The 22,450-nt window shown below is 39.1% G+C and overlaps 1 protein-coding gene across 1 annotated transcript in view; it reads right to left on the minus strand.

The window, feature by feature from the left end:
- Window positions 1-784: 784 nt before the first annotated feature.
- Window positions 785-22,450, minus strand: part of ttc39a (tetratricopeptide repeat domain 39A) — a 46,324-nt gene continuing 24,658 nt past the window's right edge. The window contains exons 7-22 of the mRNA XM_088350179.1: window positions 17,578-17,709; window positions 16,263-16,303; window positions 16,117-16,184; window positions 15,976-16,040; window positions 15,800-15,899; window positions 15,429-15,494; window positions 14,213-14,321; window positions 13,231-13,298; window positions 13,091-13,150; window positions 12,870-13,031; window positions 10,065-10,156; window positions 8,347-8,467; window positions 4,119-4,230; window positions 3,895-4,009; window positions 2,740-2,856; window positions 785-1,694 (exon numbers count right to left, since the gene is read on the minus strand). Of these exons, the coding sequence (XP_088206305.1) occupies window positions 1,580-1,694; window positions 2,740-2,856; window positions 3,895-4,009; window positions 4,119-4,230; window positions 8,347-8,467; window positions 10,065-10,156; window positions 12,870-13,031; window positions 13,091-13,150; window positions 13,231-13,298; window positions 14,213-14,321; window positions 15,429-15,494; window positions 15,800-15,899; window positions 15,976-16,040; window positions 16,117-16,184; window positions 16,263-16,303; window positions 17,578-17,709 (1,543 nt within the window). The 3' untranslated portion in view covers window positions 785-1,579. The remainder of the gene's footprint in view (window positions 1,695-2,739; window positions 2,857-3,894; window positions 4,010-4,118; window positions 4,231-8,346; window positions 8,468-10,064; window positions 10,157-12,869; window positions 13,032-13,090; window positions 13,151-13,230; window positions 13,299-14,212; window positions 14,322-15,428; window positions 15,495-15,799; window positions 15,900-15,975; window positions 16,041-16,116; window positions 16,185-16,262; window positions 16,304-17,577; window positions 17,710-22,450) is intronic.

Genomic DNA, 22,450 nt, shown 5'->3' on the forward strand with positions numbered 1-22,450 from the left:
CTGTGATTATCAAAAATTCTGAAGAAGGCAAACGCATCGCTACCTTTGCTACGTTGCATGGCAAAAACAAGCGACGATCGGGGTATCGAGGTTTGAAACGCATTACCATAGGTTTTCCTCCTATACTATATAGCAGGGGCTGGAAAACCTTTTGACCCCAAGAGCCATAAAAGCAAAAATATTTTGATTTTTTTTTTTAAGATAGAGCCACATCATATATTTCTAAGACAAGTTTTGATAAGACCGCCAAACCCGCTCACCCGAAAAACTGAAATTCTTCAGCACATTTTATTTTACTGTGTGATGTTTGCTGATTAGATAACATCTACCGAATAATAATAATAATGTCAGAGCTTGTGTCCCATATTACTATAAATATATAGTACCACTTTTTATTTGTTTCCCTCCCTTCAATAACTACTAAAGGGTTTTTAGGCTCATTTGACGTGTTTTTTTCCCCGTAAATAATAGTGTCAAAACAAGGTGCTAGCAAAGTTCTTTTCTAAAAATGGCACAAAATATTACAAATGAGGATACCAATATACTTACCTTCAGTGCAGCTGGGCGAGGAGGAGTGTGCGCGTCCTCCCTGTGTATAGCCCTGCCCATTCCTACCGCTCACCAAATCAAACTTTTTTTGTGTCTTTTCATTAAAAAGTGTCTCACTGATAAACATAAATTGCTTAGTGAGCTTCCATATACAGGATTCTTTTGCAATTTACATCATAAACAAGGTATGTTGGTGAGACACTTGACTATAAACTGTAGTTGAAATTGTGTCATGTGTATATATATATATATATATATATATATATATATACACCCATCAGTACTGTCTCAGCTTTGCATGTGCGACAATTGGCTCTGCATGTAGTAATAAAATATTAATAACACATTTTATCTTAGCAATTTCACTCTGCAATCCCCACTTCAGATCTGATTAATGTTGTATCCTGGGGTCTACTGTAATTGTAAAAAGAATAAAGGTTTCTTCTCAATGGATTTTACTTATTGCAGATTCTTTCGGGAATGTAACCATCACAATAAACAAGGGTTCACTGTATTTATGTATGTACGTTGGCTGAATACTAACTAAGCTGTCAATACATGACGCATTGTCTTAATAATAAAATTCAAAAGTAGGAGTAAAAAAAATGAAGGGCCAAGAAGACAATGTGGTGAGCGAACACCACACACTCAACCCTGCTAATTTAAAATTTTGTTTTATGGTAGCAGCAGCCAATCCTACAGTCACAATAAGAAGCTTTGCTACTTCAGTGCATCGTCATTTGAGATACACGCGTGCACCTGCTGTGGCTTCCCGTTGATAGAGGAACTAAAACATGAGCGCGTGCACGCTTCACATGCTTGATGATCGCCGTCAGTGCCGCATGGGCACGCCATTAGCGGAGGATAGAAAATAAACTAACACGGAAAGAAAAAGAAAATACCCATCGTTTGCCCCCAAACCTTCCTGAGGAAGAGACTGTTCCAGCCACCGCTATGGGGCTGAAGCCAAGTGGTGCATTGTGGGAGAATGCAGACGCTGGATCTGAGTTCTTGTGTGTCGTCCTCGCTCTCACGGGCTCAAAGGCAAGTGGACTCCATTTTCTCTGGCGCCCTTGGCTTTGTGCAAGGCAGCTTGAATACGGAATTGAGTCCGAGATTCCATGGAGTAGTTTTTGTAGTTGTTTCTGGAATACATAAAAAGTTAATGAAAAAGCCACAAGGGGGCAGCTGAGACCAGTACAACTTGAAATATAACGGTACTAAACCTTACCTATAAAAAACTTTATTTCAGTTTAATAATGTGTATTCTGTGTTTTTTTTCCTACATCGCGTGATCAAATTAAGTATCCAAACATGAATCAAATGAAGCTCCTCCTTTCTCATCTACATAGTTCCTTGCGGAGCCGAGTGACCACACATTATTAGTCTAGCTCAGTGGTCGGGAAGTTATGACTCGGAGATAAATTAGAACTTGCACAATTGCTTATTGTATTATTACTCACAGACGATTGTTGCATTGCCAAAACATTACTGATTTGGGGTTCGGTCCAGTATATATCGGACACAATTATATCAACAGTTTACAATAAAGGTGTCACACCACACACCCCGTTTTGGTTGTAAATCGCTAAATCATCCTTTATATGGAATCTATGATCACACCCAGAAGCTCTAGCAAAGTATTTAGAGCCCTTTCATTGGGTGAGCGGTAGGAACGGGCAGAGCTTTACACAGGGCGCCCGCACTCTTTCTCCTCGCCCAGCACCATCTGCGTGGAAGGTAAATACGTTGGCATACTCGTTTGCAAAATTTTGCGACATTTTTAGAAAAGAACTTTGCTCGCACCTTGTTTTGAAACCATTATTTAGGACAAAATGAAGCGCAACTCTTCAGTAACTGTGGGTGGGAGACAAGTTTTAAATGGTATATTTATATTCATATGGGAAACGGGCTATGGCATTTTTATCTCATAGATTTTTATCAAACCATCAAACATCACTAAGTGAAATAAAATGTAATGAAGAATTAGCTTTTGTCTAGAGAGCGGGTTTGGCGGTTTTGTCATAAAACAAATGGTGTGTCTCTCTTTAAAAAAAAAAATGTAAAATTAATATGTTTTGCTTTAATGGCTCTTTGGATCAAAAAGGTTCCCAACCCCTGCTCTAGCTCATTGGGGCCATACATAGCCTGTAGTCAAGAACTGAAATATATGAATCAATTGTGACTTACTTTGCTGCTTCAAGTAGTTTCACAGCTTCTTCATTCCGGCCTTGTTCCAGACATAACAAACTGTGCTCTAGCAAAGCGTTGGGAACAAGGTAGTGGTCATACTTGATCTGGGTTTCACTGTAGAAGGAATGGGTTGGTATAATTAATAACAGGGGAGAGAGGGAGAGGGAGAGAGGGAGAGGGAGAGGGAGAGGGAGAGGGAGAGGGAGAGGGAGAGAGAAAAACAACAATTGTGTAAGATGAGGAAAAAGTGGGTGAGAAAGGAAGAGAAGGGGGTAGAGAGAGAAAGAAAGAGGGAGAGGGAGTGGTATAAATAGCAGGAGAGGGAGACACAAAGAGAGAGAGATAAAGAGGGGGAGATAAATAGCAGAGGACAGAAAGAGAAGAGTAAGACAAAAAGTGGATGAGAAAAAAAAAATATCGTGGGGTTAGGAATTAGAGAGAAATAGTGAGAGAAAGAAAGTGAGAATGAGAAAGAGAGTGAGTGATAAGAATAGATAAAAGAGAATGGTAGAAAGTTGGAGAGAGAGGAAGGGAAAAGAGAAAAAACAAGTGATTGAGAGGGATAAACATTGGTAGAAAGAGTGAGTGAAAGACAGAGTGGGAGAGAGAAAGAAAAAGAGTGGGGGAACAAAAGAAAAAGAGGGGACGAGAGAGAGTTATACAGAAAGAGGGGGAGAGATAAAATGTGTGAGAGAGAAAGAGAGAAAAAAGTTAGAACGAGTGAGAGAGAAGGAGCGGGGGTGATAAAAATGGGGGGCATAGGGAGAGAGAAACAGGGGGAAATAAAGAGAGAGAAAGAGAGAGAGAGAGAGAGATAAACTGGAAAAGGGAGGAGACAGCAAAAGTCATTGAGAGAGAATGAGAGAGTCAAAGAAAGAAAAAGGGGGAAGACAGAAAGGGATAGAGTGAGAAAGAGGACCGAGAAGAGAGATAGAAAGAGCAAGAAGGTAAGAGTGAGACAGAGGGAGACAGAAAAGGGGACAAGGGAAACGAGAAGAAGAGATGAGAGAGAATGAGAGAGAAGGTTAAAGACAGGGAGAATGTCTGAGATAGAGAGCGGGAAAATGCGAGGGAGCGAGAGTGCAAGAGAGAGGGAAAAAAGAGAGAGAGAGAGAGAGAGAACTAGAGAGCAGTCCTATATCATCCACTTACTTGCAGAGAACAAGCGTGAAGTAGTGTTCAGCCTCAACGTGATGTCCGAGGTGCTTGAGACAAAGTCCCTTGAGCAAGCTTAGCAGACACTGGTCGTCGAAGGAGGACTCGAACCCTAGCAGAAAAGTAAATGATCACAAAACTGAGAAGGAACCTAGAAATACATCGTAAAGGAAACCCATGAGTACAACTGTTAAGTCTTATCGGTGGATTATTTTTCCTACTTTCCATGCTTTCCAGTTTCTCCTGAGCCTCCTCCAGCGTCTTCAGCATGTTTTCCGTCAGCTGCTTGTGTTTGCCGATGATGGTGTAGCCGTTCCAGATGTACATCATCTCCTGGATGGAATGAGGAGCACCTTTCAGTTGTTATTTCACTCCATGATTGCGTAACAACGTTCCAGAATTCATTGACATTTCTTGGTTTTGCTTCACAAACAGTGTTTTTGATATCAACCCACAAGTTCTCGATTGGATTGAGATCTGGGTATGGAGCCGGCCACACCAAAACATTAATTTTATTGGTTTGGAACCAAGACTTTGTTCGTCTACTGGTGTGTTTGGGGTCATTGTCTTGTTAAAACACCAATTTCAAGGGCACGTCCTCTTCAGCTTAAGGACACATAACATCTTCAAGTATTTTGACAAATAAGGACTGATCCACGATCCCTGGGATGCGATAAATGGACCAAACACCAGAGTAGGACCGACCATGATACTTGCACCACCATGCTTCACAGTCTTTGATGAGTACTGAGGGGTTTGAATTCAGAGTTTGGGGGGGTCGTCTCACACACGGTCTGTGGCCCCTGGACCCAAAAAGGACAATTCTACTTCCTCCATTTTTCTTTAGGCCAGTCGATGTGTTCTTGGGCAAATTGTAACCTCAGAGGGACTTTGCGTGGATTTCTTGAAAATAGATTTGCTTCACACAGAATATTTCTAACTGCACTTACAGGTAACTGCAGACTGTGTTTGATCGCCCTGGATCGAATCCTTGACTGAGTTTTTGCCATTCTGGTCCTTCTCTGATCCATTTTTATAGTTGTGTTCTGTTTTCTTCTATGTGTCTCTGTTTTTTTCTACACTTTTCAAAGCATTGGAGATCATTTTAGCTGAACATCAAACACTCTTTTGCACCTCTTTAAAGGTTCTTTCCTCTCCAATCAACTTTTTAATTACAGAACGCTATTTTTTTCCTCAAATGCATGTTCAACCTGTGCTGGCTTTATCATCCTTAACACTTCTGATTCACACATGTTTTTTGATTTTTTTTTCTTGCCCAAAATTGATGAACTCAGAGATTGGTTGCCACACTGCTATTATTTTGAACACAGCCCTTTTAACTACAGGACTGTCTCAGAAAATTAGAATATTGTGATAAAGTTCTTTATTTTCTGTAATGCAATTAAAAAAAACAAAAATGTCATACATTCTGGATTCATTACACATCGACTGAACTATTTCAAGCCTTTTATTATTTTAATATTGCTGAATTTGGCTTACAGCTTAAGAAAACTCAAAAATCCTATCTCAAAATATTAGAATATCATGAAAAAGTATACAAGTAGGCTATTCAACTAATCACCTGAATCATCTAATTAACTCGAAACACCTTGCGAGGGTTTCCTGAGCCTTAAAAACACTCAGCTTGGTTCAGTAAACTAAATCACAAGTATGGGGAAGACTGCTGTCCAGAGGACCATCATTGATACCCTCCATCAGGAGGGTAAGACACAAGAGGAAAATTCTCAAAGAGCAGGCTGTTCACAGAGTGCAGTTTCAAAGCATATCCACAAAAAGTCTGTTGGAAGGGAAAAATGTGGCCGGAAACGCTGCACAACCAAGAGAGATGACCGCAGACTTAACAAAATTGTGACGAAGAGCCGCTTCCAGAATTTGGGGGAGCTTCAAAGACAGTGGGCTGAAGCTGGAGTCCAGGTATCAAAAGCCACAGTTCACAGACGTGTCCGGGAAATGGGCTACAATAGCCGTATTCCCATGGTCAAGCCACTTCTGAACTCAAGACAATGGAAGAAGCGTCTGACTTGGGCTATGGAGAAGAAGCACTGGACAGTTGCAGAGTGGTCCAAAGTCCTCTTTTCAGACGAAAGCAAGTTTTGCATTTCATTTAGAAGTCAAGGCGCCAGAGTCTGGAGAAAGGCTGGAGAGGAGCAAAATCCAAGTTGCTTGAAATCCAGTGTGAAGTTCCCACAGTCAGCAATGGTTTGGGTAGCCATGTCAGCTGCTGGTGTTGGTCCACTGTGTTTCATCAAGTCCAGAGTAAATGCAACTGTGTACCAAGAGATTTTAGAGCACTACATGCTTCCATCTGCTGAAAAGCTCTATGGAGATGAGGATTTCATTTTCCAGCATGATCTGGCACCTGCCCACAGTGCCAAAACCACCAGTAACTGGTGCACTGACCATGGCATCACTGTCCTTGATTGGCCTGCTAATTCCCCTGACCTGAACCCAATCGAGAATTTGTGGGGTATAGTTAAGAAGAAGATGAAAGACACCAGACCTACAAATGCAAATGAGCTGAAGGCCGCTATCGAAGCATCCTGGGCATCAATAACACCTCAGCAATTCCACAGGCTGATTGCCTCCATGCCACGCCGGATTGATGCAGTAATCCGTGCAAAAGGATTCCCAACCAAGTACTGAGTGCATCAATGGACATTTTCAAATGTTTGATTTAGTTTTGCTGTTATAAAATTATTTTTTTACTTGGTCTGAGGAAGTATTCTAATATTTTGAGATAGGATTTTTGAGTTTTTTTCAGCTGTAAGCCAAAATCAGCAATATTCAAATAATAAAAGGCTTGAAATAGTTCAGTTGATGTGTAATGAATCCAGAATGTATGACATTTTTGTTTTTTTAATTGCATTACAGAAAATAAAGAACTTCATCACAATATTCTAATTTTCTGAGACAGTCCTGTATTTTCCCAATTTCACAGTCTTTGGAGGGTGCCTTTCATGATTCTTGGGTTTTTTTCTGAGAATCTACAGCACCTACTGGTAACTTGTTTGGCATGTAACAATAAAAAATACACTGGCATATTTTTAATAGAGATCAATTAGTGGACGGGACGATTATTGGCACCAATATTTGGGAACTTGACGGATTATTATGTTTCATGCAGCGAGACTCCCTTTCTTGCTCCTACACCTCCCCTCCCTTCCTCCTTCTCTCCTGCTACCCACCCCACACCTTCTGATTGGATAAGCGACAGGAGGTGGAACCATCGAAGCAGGCTGCCGCTCTAGCTGACTTCCCCCAAAATGCCTGTGTCCATGATAGAAAAATATGTTTGCGACCAAGAGATAACATAAAATTAAAGTTAACTTGTTTTAGAGAGATACGTTCAGGATGAGACTGATAAATTAGTTCTTATAATACCATTAGTTCGTCAATCAAGTAAGTTTGTTTGTGACTGAGAAAGAGCATAAAAAGCAAAGAAAAGTGGAAGTGATGAGCTCTCATCATAACATTAGTTTGTCAAACAGACTTTAACCAAAGTAGTGTCCACACTTTTCATTTTGTGAGCTCTGTTGAATTTTGCACCTTTTTTTTACCATAAACTGTCTCAATAATGAACATTGATCCTTTAATGAGCTTCCATATAAACCATTCCTTAGCAATGTAGATGCTTGTCTGGTATTGATTAACAACATATAAAATTCTGATCTGCTTTTGGTTGTATCTTGGCAACATAAAAATAGAAATACGCTTTTGGCTGAACTAGCTCTCACATTGCCTTTGCGACTTTTCATTCAGTTCAGAATCTTGTGCGTTTCATAAAGACTTTGCAAGCTGCACAATACTGATTTTTTGTTGTTCTGACTGGTAGTGATGCCAAAAGGTGAAGCAAGAATACAATAACCCTGGACATTAAGCTTGCAATTATAAATAAATTCGAAGAAGGAACATGCACCATTAACCTTGCTAAGGAATATGGCCATAACAAATCGACAATCAGGACAATTAATAAGAATAAGAAGGCGATTGAAGCAACCAAAATATCTTAAACGGGCACAAAAAGCGAGTGGAAGTTTTCATTTTTATTTATCAGTCTCCTACCTCTCTGCATCCACCTGCTACTCCACTGCACCAGCTGAAGTCATGTAACACCATATGTAGATACAATTTCATTTTTAGTTTACATGTACATGTATTCATAATATTTAATCTTATACACGTATATTACAAACAAGTAGTAATTACTATAAACTGTTCGCTTATTCTAATGTATTTTTTGGGGGGCACAGAGGATTCGGAAAGCTTAGCTAAATACCATCGGTTTTAATCCCCGCAACAGAGCACCATGCGATTACAACATAGATTCAAGTCGTATCCCAGGGGTCTACTGTATTTCAAATTAAAGTGAAAAGAACTCATTGATGTGCTGAAATGTTTTATGTTCACATGCATAGAAGCAGCACTGACCAGTGGGGGGACGGGAAGAGGAATGGGGTTTTCTGTGAGGTAGCGACGAGCTTTCCTGATGGCAAACTTTTCGGTGGGTAAAGACTTGCCGGCGATTTTCTGCTTCAGCCCCTGTACCTGTCTGGAATAGACAAGTCACATTCATATAAAACACAATTTTGAATCGTCTGAATGTATACTAAAGCATGGACATCAAGAGAACAATAATTGGATCTTTTTTAACTGTGATGTCCGATATCCAATATGTATCGACACGATAATTATCGTGCATCACTAGTCAGGTTTTGTACACCCTTTTCAAGGCCAAATTCAAGCACTTTCAAGGCCAATTTTTCAATCAGGCGCCAATCAAAAGAAGGTTTTTTTGTCGACTTTGATGAGTAATTTGACTAAAAAGTTGCTATCTTGCAGCTAACACATACTTCAAACTATTTTGAGCTGTTGCTATCTATGATCTTTTTGTGCAAATGGGATGCTATAACATGACATGAATTCTGTTATTCTGCTTCAACAATGCACGCGCAGCTTGGCTACATCACACTTGTTAACAAACACAGAAAAGGCTTTGTAGGTGTTGGGTAATAATGGAGTTCAATACGGAGGACAAAAAAGAAAGAAAGTACTATTGTATAAAAACAGAAACATGAGCAAAATTATACTCATTTTGATGATATTGATTAGTCCGAAGCAAAGTACATTAAATCTTTCAATATTAAATACTACTGATCTTTTGCTTTTTGTTTGACTTATTTCAAATGTATATTTTTTGTGTGTTTTTCAAAGGATCTGTGTCTAAATTGGTGAAAATAAAATTATTAATATTGTTTTTGCATGCATTTATAGCATTGAAGGGTTAATATTGTTAATTTTTATTTGGTTGTTTTGAATTTTCAGGGATTCTGTGTTGTGTTGTTCGAATTTAAATCTGTTTAAAGTGTAAAAAGCTAAAATTGTTTTGTATTTTACCATATTTTTTGTAGATCTGTGAATATTCTAAGATATATTTCATGTGTTTTTCTGGGAACCCTGTTTATCGATAATATATTATTTTAAAAAACAGAGGAGCCGTTTGGGAGCCAAAAGAGCCGGTTTTCTAAATAGAGCTGTTGACGCTTCACATTACAATGCCATCATGACAAACCGCTAGAGCAGGCATGTCGGCGTCATTTTCAAAAGTCAAGTCACATTTATTCATATAGCCCTTAATCACAAAAATGTCTCAAAGGACTGCACAGGATTACAATTACACAATTACCTGATCTTAAACCAACGTGCGGGCAAGGAACAACTCAAAACCTCAGCATGGGGAAAAAGAGAAACCTTGAGAAGGGGCCTCACAAGTGGTAATCCCCCTTCCAGGATGACCAGGGTGAAATAGATTTAGCATTACAGTACACAAACATAGTAAACACACACTTTTTAATTCATTTATTGCCTGGTCTATAGTCAGACTGTCAAGATAGATGGCAATGGAAACAATTTCAAGAATTTTCAAGCACTTCACCCCAAATTCAAGCATTTTCCCAACTTCGAAAACACAAATTTAAAATTCAAGAGTTCTCAAGGATTTAAAACGCCCGTACGAACCCTGCCTAGTCCAAGGTACAGGAATTGTTTCCTTAAAAAAAAAACATAATGATAGCTTAGTTTTTTAACAACCACGGTAAATGATCCTCATTCCCGTCATAAGAGATGAACGTGAAAAACACTTTGATAACCTGAAGAGAGTCAGCGCCGTCTCCCCGAAGGTAAGACAATCATCTTCTGTCAGCATGCTGAGGTAGGCGGCTTTCATATACGCGTAAGTCGCCTGAAGGAGGGAAAGAACGGTTACTGCTGCAATCTCAAATCAACAAAATGAAAGGGTAAAAAGAATGTACTCACTTCCTCGGCAAAGGTACGATTGTTTTTTAGTCATGCACAATAACGTTTTTCCTCAGGGTTCGTAAACCTTTTTTCACGGGCAAATTCAAGCACTGCCATTTTTCAAGTACTATTAAAAGAAGAAATCCAGTGCCAATCAAAAGGAACGGGGGCTTAAACCTTAGTGTCAAACCCTAACCCTAACCTAAGTTTGAAACCCTAAAATCAGTTTTGAAACCCTAACTTACAGCCCAAACCCGAGCCCTACTAGAGCTAACCCTTGCTGTAACCCTAACACTAGTTCAAAGTGTAACCCTTGCTCTCAATAAATTTTGGAACCCCATATTTAGTTTAGAACTGTAATTGTTAAAATTAACAACCAAATTAAACCCAAATCTGATAATTGCCTCAGTGTGACTCATTTAGGTAGATCAGGTCACATATATTGTGACGTGGTGGCTCTCTGGCTTGAGCTCTTACCCGGAGAAATCAGCTGCAATGCTAAACTACGGGTCTGCTCTCCTTGGCTTGTTTTTCTCTCTTTATTGCCCCGTGTTCGAAGAGCTGCGTGGCCCAAGCACCGCCCCTTTTAAAGGGGCTGCATCAGAAGCTGCTATTTTATTTTATTTTTATATAAATGCATGCTGCGTTTTATCTTTTTGATACCCACGTTATGCAAGTTCCATTTTCTTGTTGTTTTTCAAATCCTCAAAATAAAAATGACATTCAAAATTTGATTTCTTTATTGCATTACTTTATTTTTATCAAAGCAATAAAACACACTGTAATTCATTAATATGTTAATGAAGATAAACTCGAGGCAGTACACTACAACAGAGTAGTCGCATAGTACATAATTCTCCACAGCGCTGCACACAACTTATTAATTTAATTAGCAAATATATTGTAGATAATATAGATACATACAGGATGTATTGCATTCAATATAAAGCTTTTTTAAGGATTATATAAGATTTGTAATTTTTTTGCGGCTCCAGAACAACATTTTGAGTTGCCGACCTGTGGTTTAGGTGAGCATGTGTACAAAAAGTAGCGTTGGAGACAAGACCTTTACTTTAACTAGGAATCAGTTGGCCAATACTTGTTTTGTTTGTCAATATAACTAGAACGAGCGAGCTCTATATTGCCTCGCGCACATTACGGGGAGACAAAGAGGAGACACAAACACGATGTGCTACTACTTCCTTAGAAGATCAAAATATTTTCGAAAAAAAAAACCATAAATGCTTCAAATCTTTCTAAAAAGTAGTGTTGGGTCATTGACTATTATAGCATGGCGTCAAGTGACTACATTTTTTTTATATCGTGTCAATAACTGGGACTCATATTTGGCATTGATATTTCCTCTGAAAGACTAGAACTTGACTTTACCGATCATCGGCCAATACTTACTTTGTCAATAATAAATACAGGTATAATGAGCAAGCATTTTACAGGGAGGTAAAGAGGAGACACAACCAAATTGTGCTATTACTATATTTTCACGACCATAGAGCGCACCGTGTTAAAAGGCGCAGTCTCCATAGCTGGTTCCAATAACTGTATTTAACACATAAACAGGCGAGGGTGCCCTTTGCTTCTTATGTCTTACAACAACACAGACAAGCATACAAGTGTGTGTATTGAAAACTGCAGTGGGAGCAAAACTGAGTTTGGTTGTAGCTGGTTTAAGTATTAATAAACACGTAAAACAAGAGGGTAAAATCAACACACCAAGGGAGAAGAAAAAACATAAAGAGTTCAATGGTGGGAAATTGAGAGTTTGGATTTAATTTATATTTTGGGGGACAAATCTGTTCAGCTTCCGGGAGCTAGATAAGCTACTGCATTAGCATCCATGAGTACTTCCGCAAAAAATGGACACATTGCCTGTAAGGTCACGTTTCCTATACTGCTTAAGCGGGACACTTGACGCATTCACACAGGAGATGAATAGAAGTCATAGGATCACATACAAGTCACCTTTAGTGCGAAATGTGAACGATCTCAGAAAATATCACCAAAAGATAGGAGTCGAGCATTGCTCTGCAGTGTGAATCTAGCCTTATATGCACGCCCACACCCCACCCTTTAGCGGTGATGCCCACACGGCCTCATGTGGTTCTCAGCTACGTCTGCCACTTTATTACATCACACAGAGGGCGCACAATTTGAAGAAAATCCGAGACTTTTTTGTGCGCCATATGGTTGTGAAAATATGGTACTTTAATAGAAACTCAAAATATATTCTAATGACGAACAATAATGCTTAGAACACATCCTATACATCCCTGAGCCATTCGACTGATGACGGCCGAGCTCTCTGGTGCCTTGCGAACATCATGAAGAGGTAGAAAGGAGACACAACCAAATTGTGTTACTAACGCTATAAAATATCTTCTAATGAGGGACATAAATGCTTAGATGCTTACAATTTTTCTAACAAGTAGTGTCAACTGACTGTAGGTGGTCGAGCTCTCCGGTGTCCCACACACATCAAGAAGAGGTACAGAGGAGATACGAACAAGTAATGCTAACCCATTGCGTCAATTAACCAATTATCAGGTCGTTTTTTTCAATCAGTCCGATAATTATGCCACATCCTTAATTTTGTGGTGTGTTTTATATTTGATTTAATTCCCTGCACGCAGACCACCCACCTTGGACCACGAGTTCTCTTTGCTGAGAAGGTCGGCATAGAAGTAGGCCATCTTCCAGTGGCGCTGATACGTGAAGCACCACATGAGCTCCCAGTAGCACATATGATGGAACTGCTTCCACTGTTGCTGAGCCTCACAACACTCCTCAAAGCGCTTGATAGCCTGAAAGAGAGCAAGGTGCTGAAAAAACAGCAAGTTTGATGACAGATTGCAGTTCTTACAGCATCCAGGTTGCCTTTGATCTCCTCGATTCGGCCAGCGAAGAACAAGAAGATCGATCCCTGTGAGGTAAAAAAAAAAAAAAAACGTGAGACGTAACATAACACAACCGAAATCAAAACGGCACACACGGCAAAGGCACCTTAGGGTATTTTTTCAGATATGGCTGCAGCAGTTTTTCTGCATCTTCTACATCTCCTTCTCCAGTACCTGCAGGTCACAGGAGAGTGCAATGGCAAAAATATGGGAAAAAAAATATTTTCTGCTTCGTGTATTAGCATGCTTGTAAAGTAGACTCCCGGAATACGGTGTCCCTACCTTATGTGGGGTTTATTTCGGCCCTTATTTAAGGCATTTTCCCAACTACACGACATTAACAACAACTTATTATGCATGCCCCCAAAAAAATATTCTTGAGTATGACAAGTTACATATAATGGCCCGCTATTTGTTTGCGTGAGGGATCATGAAAATGCCAATGTGCTGTCGGCTGAAGTACTTCCCACAATGCCTTGCTCTGTCCTCATTCAGTTCAGAATCACGTGTGCTTGGTAAAGTGTTAGTGGGTGATAAAATACTGTGGTTATTTTGTATAATATTTGTTCGCTATGGGTCCCAAGGCTTCGGTGATGCTAAAGGAAGAAGCAAAAACATGAAGAAAATGGAAGCAAACCTTTAGATAATTAAGAAATACAAATCGCTACGATTGGCACTATAAACAAGGATGCGATTAAAACAAGGAATATTCTAAGGACAAGAAAATCCTTGGTAAAGTTTTAAAATGAATTTAATTCCAATTTTGCACTCTCCTCCTCCTTTAGCATCCACCAGCAACTCTAATCGATCAGCTCAAATCAAGTCACACTAAAAGTAAATTAAAATTTCATTTTCCTTATCAATTTATATTCATGTATAATATTTAATCATATGTACATATATTAAACACAAGTAGTACTATATACTATAATGTTTTAATCTGTCATACCCGGGGTTCAGAACACGAAGGCTTATTACCAGAGGTTTTATCCCTCGCTATACGCCAATATCACTTTGTGATCCCCACCACATATTCAATTGACGTCGTATTCCGGTGGTCTACTGTACTTTTGCGTGTGTTTACTTGCCTAGTATAAAGCTCATAAAGGTGTGATAACACAGCAGCAGCATGTTACATAAAAATGACCTGAATGTGCTTTCTGCACAGCCCTCTTGAAGCTGCTGGAGACCAAACTCCTGCATACAAATGACACACAATTACTCAGAACTATAATTATTTAAATACACGACATATTTCATTTAACCAGCAAACGAGTTCAGACTAACTCAACATGACCTCTGACGATTTCAGGCAAAATACTGTTGTCCCATTCATTTCATCCAATTCTCAGTGTGTTGTCTTTAAGGAAAAATATATCAAACACAACATACTGGGAGAAACTGTATGATATATGTCTTATTTAATAATATATATATATATTAAGTCATTCAGTGCCGAAACTTAAAAATGTTTTTTCTTTCATTTTGTTTTTTTTAAAAACTATTCTCAAGGCTTTGGTACTGCTTAACAGTAAGTATCAAGTCTCTGGGAATGATTCCAGTATGATAAATCACCACTAGATGTCAGGAATAGCTTTGATCAGATATTTCTCCACACATTGAGGAGCCCCCACTTCTTCGTGTTGCTCTTCTTCCTCTATCTCGCATTTTGAGTGTGTGGGCAGCCCCGAAGTGATCACATCACCGGAAACATCAAGTGCTGAAAAGTTCTTGTAAAGTTCATGGATCGTTCGTGCACAAATTCAGTGTTCTTGCAATAACATTTTATTTGTCCTTGTGTTCACGGAAAGCATTGTTTAGCTCTTCGAGGCAACACAAAAGCAAAGAAAACGCATCGTAATGAAACTTCTGCTTGAAATGCAAAGCCATTTTTCTCAAAAGCTTTCTTGTAAATGAGTATTTTCAAGAAACAGCAATGTTCTAATGTACTAAACAATGGTAAAAGCTAGAATTTTTTTTCCAATTTAAAATGAGGGTTTAAGCTTTCTTTTGATATGTCCTATACCTATATAGCTACAAAACAACATTTTCTGTAGGCCTTCAGAAATAAGTCAAGATGGTTAAAATCTTGTTTAAGAAAAACCTCTGGCAAAGAATGAGTTCAAAATTTAAATATACTTGTGGGTGAGTGAAAATATTTCTTTAAAAATTGTCCTTTTAGTTTGAAAAGTTGTTTTTATGGTATTCAAAAATATATTGGCCTTGGAAATTATATTCTCAGCCATTTACGATTTCATAAGTCAGACCCTAGTCCTTATCTTGACACGTGTGTATCGAACCCACCTTATCACCCGAGAAGCCAACAAACTCCAGCAGCTTGATCATCCGTGTGGGCAACATGGAAATCATCTGCAGCGGAAAGATAAGTCAAGTGGTCCAATGAAAAAAAAGAGGATGAAATGAAATTATCTGCATTTATATAGCGCTTTTCAAGTCGAGACTTCCCGAAGCGCTTTACAGTGTGCTTCACATTTCTCAATAGCGGCCGTGCAGCCATGTAAGGCGCTAACCTGCTTATTGGGGGCAATAGGGGTTCAGTGTCTTACTCAAGGACACTTTGACATGTAACACGGAGGAGCCAGGATTCGAACTGCAATCCCTTGATCCCAAGACGAGCGCTCTACCTCCTGAGCCACAAAATATAACCCTCTTACCAAGTTAAAGGCTCCGACTCCCAATTTGACTCCTCCTTCAAAATGACAATAATTGTTGCCATGACTACACGCCGTTGACTCGAGCACACCGTGAAGTTCTCTGTGGTGAATAAAAAATAGGGAAATAAAATGATAAAAATGACCTTTTAATTGAAAAGAATAGTTCTGATACTCACTTGTATGTCTGGTAGCTGTTCTTCACTTTGATACCACCTTTAATGAAACTAATCACATTTTCATCCTGAGATAGGTGAAAAATGACACAATAAATTTGCCATCAGTGAAGAGAGACAGTCAGAGGAGGCCTCTTAACTGACCTGAAGAAAGGTGAGCGCTGCCCTCTGCAGGAGGCATTCAGCATAGCAGACTTCAGCATGAATCTCGTCTGTAATGCAAATATCATTTTTGCGATAGTGAGTGGCCGCTTTCTCTGACTCACACATTCACTCACTCTCACATTCACCTTCTGTATATCCCTTAGAGAAGCTTGATTTCTTGCGGTGCCTGAAAAGTTGAGAAAAAAGTGCACAGTCAAGCAGTTACATGCTAAGCTACAGTAAGAAATATCTTACATTACTATATGTTTGACCCTATGCTAGCTACTCCACACTGCAAAAAGTTTAGTTAAAAATTAAGATAAGAATATGAAAAAATAACAATATTAAATACAGTAGCCCCCAGAGTCACAGTGCCCTTATCATACGATATTTTCACATAACAATGTGGAATACAATATTTTTCTGCCTCTCAGAACAGCATTTTGATAGGGACAAATATAAGTAATAAGGGGGGGGTAAATAAAGCAACACAGTCTTTTACGGCCATGATAATTCTTACAATTAAAAGTTGTGAAATCAGTTTTTATTTTAACCTGTCATGTCCTCCCTCTGCATCGACTCGCTACTCCACTGTACCAGCCCAAGTCACGTCACACCAAAAGAGATCAAAATATATGACCTTACACTATTTTGTTAATAATTTTTCACAATGTTGATGTCAATAGGAATAAAGATAACTAAATTCAATTCAATTCAATTTAAAGGAGCCGTACGGAATTGGGAACTTCTTTGCTAGCTGCTGCCATCTACGGGCTTATTTCCCCAATGCAGCCTCAGTCAGCTCGTTCATGATATGCCTGAGAGTACATGAATTTCTAAGACATGCTCAAATAACCTTTTTTTCACTTTCTTGGGGGTTAGGTTGACGTTTGGACTCTACTAGTAGCAGGAATTTTCTTACTTTTACCATTTCCATGATGCACCAAAAAATAAAAACAAACAAACATGACGTCACCCTCTCTCCCCATTCCTCCTATTTCATGTGTTACGCCCTGAACAGCTTAGCCAAAAGTAAGATTAAAATAAAATAAAGCATAAAGGCTCTTTGAACTCAGTTGGGCATTGTTAACACATTCTCAAAATAGAAAATATTTTATGGACACACGTACCCTGCCATTAATATGTCCATTGTATGCAATTGTTATTTTTTTCTCTGGTGTGCCAAGTTTGGAAGCCATTAGCAGCACTAATTACTACCATAGGATTCTATGCCCCACCAAGCGTCAATTTCACCTTACGATCACCCTCTCAGGACAGAATAATGCCGTATCCTGGGGTTTACTGAACTAAAAAATGAGGTTAAGAATAATAAATAAACCAAGCAACCACATCATTTTAAAGTTTCGCAAAACTGTGTAGGTAGAACTAATTCACAATAGCTCATTGGTGTCCTTAAACGCCCAAATTGGGCAACCTTTTCGTTCGAAGGCGACGCCTCACCGCTGGCAAATGGCCTGGGCCTGTTTCATGGTGTTCCCCGCCTCCAAAATGTGTTGAGGGTCAAAAGTCATCATAGCTTGCATTTCTAAGAAGGTGGCGTACGTCAGGGCATGATACATGCTATCCTTGATTCTGTGGGAATAGAATGAGGAAGAGATAAAGTTAGGGATGGAAGCTCGAGATTACTGCAAGGAAATATTAATGTCAATATCCTCGCGTGCGGTTAACACCAAAAGCACAGGAGGAAAAAAAAAAACCTTGCTGATCTATTTATATCTGGTACGTCAGAACTGGGAACTACCAAAATTGGCTGCTTGACATCTCCCTAGGTCTACCTGTTATTCCAGTTGTAAACCATTAGAGTGACTACAGTGAAAAGAATGTATGCAAACAAAAAAAGGCATTAAAGCAACCCAAGGACCATTTCCACAAAAATAATCTAAAGCCAAACACATTTAGTCATTAGCGGACATTTCTGCAGTTGATTACCCCAAATAACAATGTTTAGTTTGACATTTTGATAATCACTATATCAGGCATCCTTGATTCGAGAGAATGCTCCTCTACATTATCATGCAATACAGAGTTCATTTCACAAAGACTTGAAAATTGAACATAACATTTCTGAAAGTGACAGTGTGTGATAATTCACCACTAGGAGTCTTAGTAGTTTAGACTGGAGCTGAAGCTGAAGACACTACGAAAGCCCAAAGGACGCTACTTTGAAAAATTCGGGGCTACTTCCCTATATTCTTGTTTAAAGGGATTGAATTTTAGGTAACAATAGGACATGAATCCTAATTTTTTATTCTCCTACGGGAAAACAAAAGACTGAGTATGGCTGAGTCAATCATGGACAATTCATTACATCCACTTCACAGTCTTGTTCCACGGACAGACTGAGGAAATAATTTCTTCCTCATGCCATGAGGCTCTTTAACTCCCCCCGGGGGAGTAAAAGCCCACATTAAACACCCACCCCCACATTTGCATATTACCCTATTTTCATTACACTGTGTATTTTCCGTACCACTATTTAAATACTCTATATCAACACGTTATAGAACAGAACTCACCCGGTTCCTGTAACCATCAAGGGAGAATGTGTAGAATTTGTCCAGACCTACAAATACCTGGGTGTGCAGCTGGACAACAAACTGGACTGGACTGCCAACACAGAAGCTCAATGTAGGAAAGGGCAAAGCCGACTTTACTTCCTCAGAAGGCTGGCCTCCTTCAACATCTGCAAAAAGCTCCTGAAAATATTCTATGAGACAGTAGTGGCAAGCACCCTCTTCTATGCGGCAGCGTGTTGGGGAGGCAGCGTCAAGAAGAAGGATGCCTCTCGTCTCAATAAACTGGCTAGGAAAGCGAGCTCTGTTGTGGGCAAAGAGCTGGACAGCCTAACAACAGTAGCTGAGAGACGAGCACTGAAAAAGCTGAGGTCAATCATGGACAATCCATCGCATCCACTACACAGCATTATCTCCAGACAGAAGAGCAGTTTCAGCAACAGACTGCTGTCACTGTCTTGTACTACGGACAGACTGAAGAGATCTTTTCTTCCTCATGCCATGAGGCTCTTTAACTCCACCCGGCAGAGTAAAGGCCCACATTAAACCACACCACCTACATTGGATATTACCGAATCTTACTGCAATATGTATTCTGTGTAGCACTATTTAGTTACTCTATATAACACGCTACAGTGGGCATTTGCACGTCACACTGGGTATTTGTATATTGTATTCTTTTGGCTTTATTATTGTACTGTTCTCAGCTCAGGGATGCTGCTGGAAATGTGAATTTCCCTTCGGGGATGAATAAAGTATCTATCTATCTATCTATCTTGGGTATTTTTGTATTCTATATCTTTTATTTTATTATTTTATTTTTCAACACAAGGATACTGCTGGAAGTGTGAATTTCCCTGCGGGGATGAATAAAGTATCTATTTATCTAGCTATCTATCTATCAATATAAGTAAGCTGGACACACCAGGAGCATGTGAAAATAGCAAATAACTGGAGTTGGTTGGCGCTGATGTAAGCAGCTAACTTTAGCAGCTAGCTGGAGAAGACACCAAAAAGGTTCGCAAGGACAAATCAGAATTTGTCAAGTGTTACGACCCTGAATCATGGAACCCATGTAACATTCACTTGCTGTGGAAGGCGAGTGACACTGAAGAATGAAAAAGGAGCAGCTCACAATAACACAAGTGGCTAGCCGCGAGCCATAGCCTTCACCCAAGTGGCTAACATAAGTGGCTGGAGAAGGAGAGAGTGAACAAAAAGTCAAAGCAGCCTGAAACATGGGACCTACGCAAGGCCCGAGTTGCTTAAGATATCTGATCAGTAGAAACAAAAAACGGCAGACGGGAATACATGGAAATAAAAACCTCAGGTGCAATACAAAACAATAGAGTGAACGCGTGAGAAATGACAAACGCCAACTAAATATAAATCTTGAGTAGAATAGATAACAAATCATGACACACACATTTCTGAAATTGAAAGTATTTTTTTAGGAAGGGTAAGTGATAAAGCTTTTCAAACGGGGCTGTGAAACTAGTCGCACTTCTGCTGAGAAAGGGAGGAATTCTAAATATTTCACGGCCGGGCTAACTAACTTTTTTAAGGCTGCGTGACGCTTTACACTAGACGCTGCGATTGTGTCTGCCTCGTTATAATAACCACATCTCTGATATGTTGGACGACAAACCAGCTATACCTGAATAAAACATGAAAATCAGACAATGCAGAGTACTAATTCTGACCAAACAAAGCACTAAAGCAAGAGGATCCAGGTCACATACTCACATATGGAAAATAAAACGGCATACTATTCCAATAGCAACAAGCTCTAACAGAACAAAAACATGAAATAAAGAGGACGCATAAAACATTCCCGCACGTGAAGAGCAACTACGAGGGCCGATTAAACCGTTAAAAAAATGCAGGCACACTAACTAGCTGTAACTCGACAAAAACATTAAAGTAAGAGATGGAATACTAATAAGTTATAGCTGAACAAAACTGTAAATAAAGAAAACATGGGAAAATTAAGTCTAAACAGATGGAAAAACAACAATATTCTAACAGAACAAACACGAAAGACAGACAACACAAGAAACATTTGCTTACAAAAACATAAATATTAAGATGAGGGTCACAATAGTGACGACAAGGCCATTGCTTGTGATGCAGGCACATTAACTAGATTTAACTAAACAAAACACATGAAAGAATGAAGGGCAGGGTACGTTGGAACGCTAAGTAGCTCTAAGTGAACAAAACATGAAAGGATTATTACAATGCAAGACATATACTCACACGTTAACAGAGCAATAAGTACCATGGTAGCCCTTTACACAAAACTACAAAATCTTCCAAAACCAGCCAGTTCTAACCAAACAAAACATAAAAGACAGAAAACACTGGAAACATTTGCATACAAGAACATAAATAATCAGATGAGGGACATGATAGTGACAACAAGGCCAGTGCATGTGATGCAGGCTCATTAACTAGATTTAACTAAACAAAAGACATAAAACAATGAAGTGCAGGGTACGTTGGCGCACTATGTAGCTATAAGTGAACAAAACATGAATGTATTACAATGCAAGACATATACTCACATGTTAATAGAGCAATAAGTACCATGGTAGCCCTTTACACAAAACTACATAATGCTCCAAAACCAGCCAGTTCTAACTGAACAAAACATGAAATACCTCTAATTTGAGACATAAATGAGACATGATCCAAAATGATGACGAAATAGCAAGTTGATTGGAGGGAAAGAGTGAAAAAAAGGGGGAAAAAATGAATTACCAAAATAAAATAAAGCTGTGTCCAGTCCTTTCCAATGTTGGTTACCAGATCATAATTCATTAAATGGGATAAGTGGATATGCAGGGTAATCTGGACTGGGAAAAAAACCCAGAATCTAATACAAGAACTCTGCAGCTTCTGCCAAACCTAGAGGAATACTTTTACGTGGCACAATGATTTATTGGTGTAAAGATGGCTATGTTGCAAAATGGAAAAGTATAGAATTAGGGATGGCAAATGAAATTTAATAGCATATAATAAAATGTTCCAAAATGTAGGTAACCAGCTGGGAGAAATAACTAATAATACAATAGAAATATGGAATAAGATAGTTAGGAAGTACAATTTGGAAAGGGAGGCGAGATATCTAAGCTGGTTTGCCTTCGACGACAGGTTATTCCCGGACAGAATGATAAAGGGTTCCAACATTGGGCATGAAATGCAATATGTATTATGGTTGAAAATGGCAAGCTGCAGAGTTTTGCGGAAGTGAAAAAAGAATTTGGATTACGGGGAACTGCCTATTTCAGTTACCTTCAATGAAAAGACTACTATCACAAAGAGATAAAACTGGTCATAGCATCCTAAACATTTTTGAAAGAATCCAAAAAGGTAAAGCCTTTAAAGCGATTTCCAATATTTATTAATGTTTGATGGCATGTAGTGGGCATTTATCACTCTATATCAAAAGAAAATGGGAAAAGGAGATAGATTTACAAATAACAGTGGATGAGTGGTGGAAGACTTGTAAAAAAGTGCACATGCACTATCACGGGGAATCAGAGGGAATTCAACTTAAGGAATGTGGTCAGATTTTTTATTACGCCCCTCAAAATTAGGAGAGGTTTTTCCCAGGTTCAACCACCATGCTGGAGAACATGTGGAGAAGTAGGCGTTGACCACATGCATATATTTTGGCTTTGCCCAAGATTACTTGGAAAAATTATGGTTGGTTATAAGGAAAATATTGGGATATGGAATACATAAAACATTCAAGGTGCCAGCTAACAGAAGAAATATTACAGAAAAAGGATGAC

The sequence above is a fragment of the Urocampus carinirostris genome, chromosome 12 (genome assembly GCF_059441175.1).
Source record: "Urocampus carinirostris isolate Australia breed hairy pipefish chromosome 12, RoL_Ucar_1.0, whole genome shotgun sequence".
NCBI classification, from domain to species: domain Eukaryota; kingdom Metazoa; phylum Chordata; class Actinopteri; order Syngnathiformes; family Syngnathidae; genus Urocampus; species Urocampus carinirostris.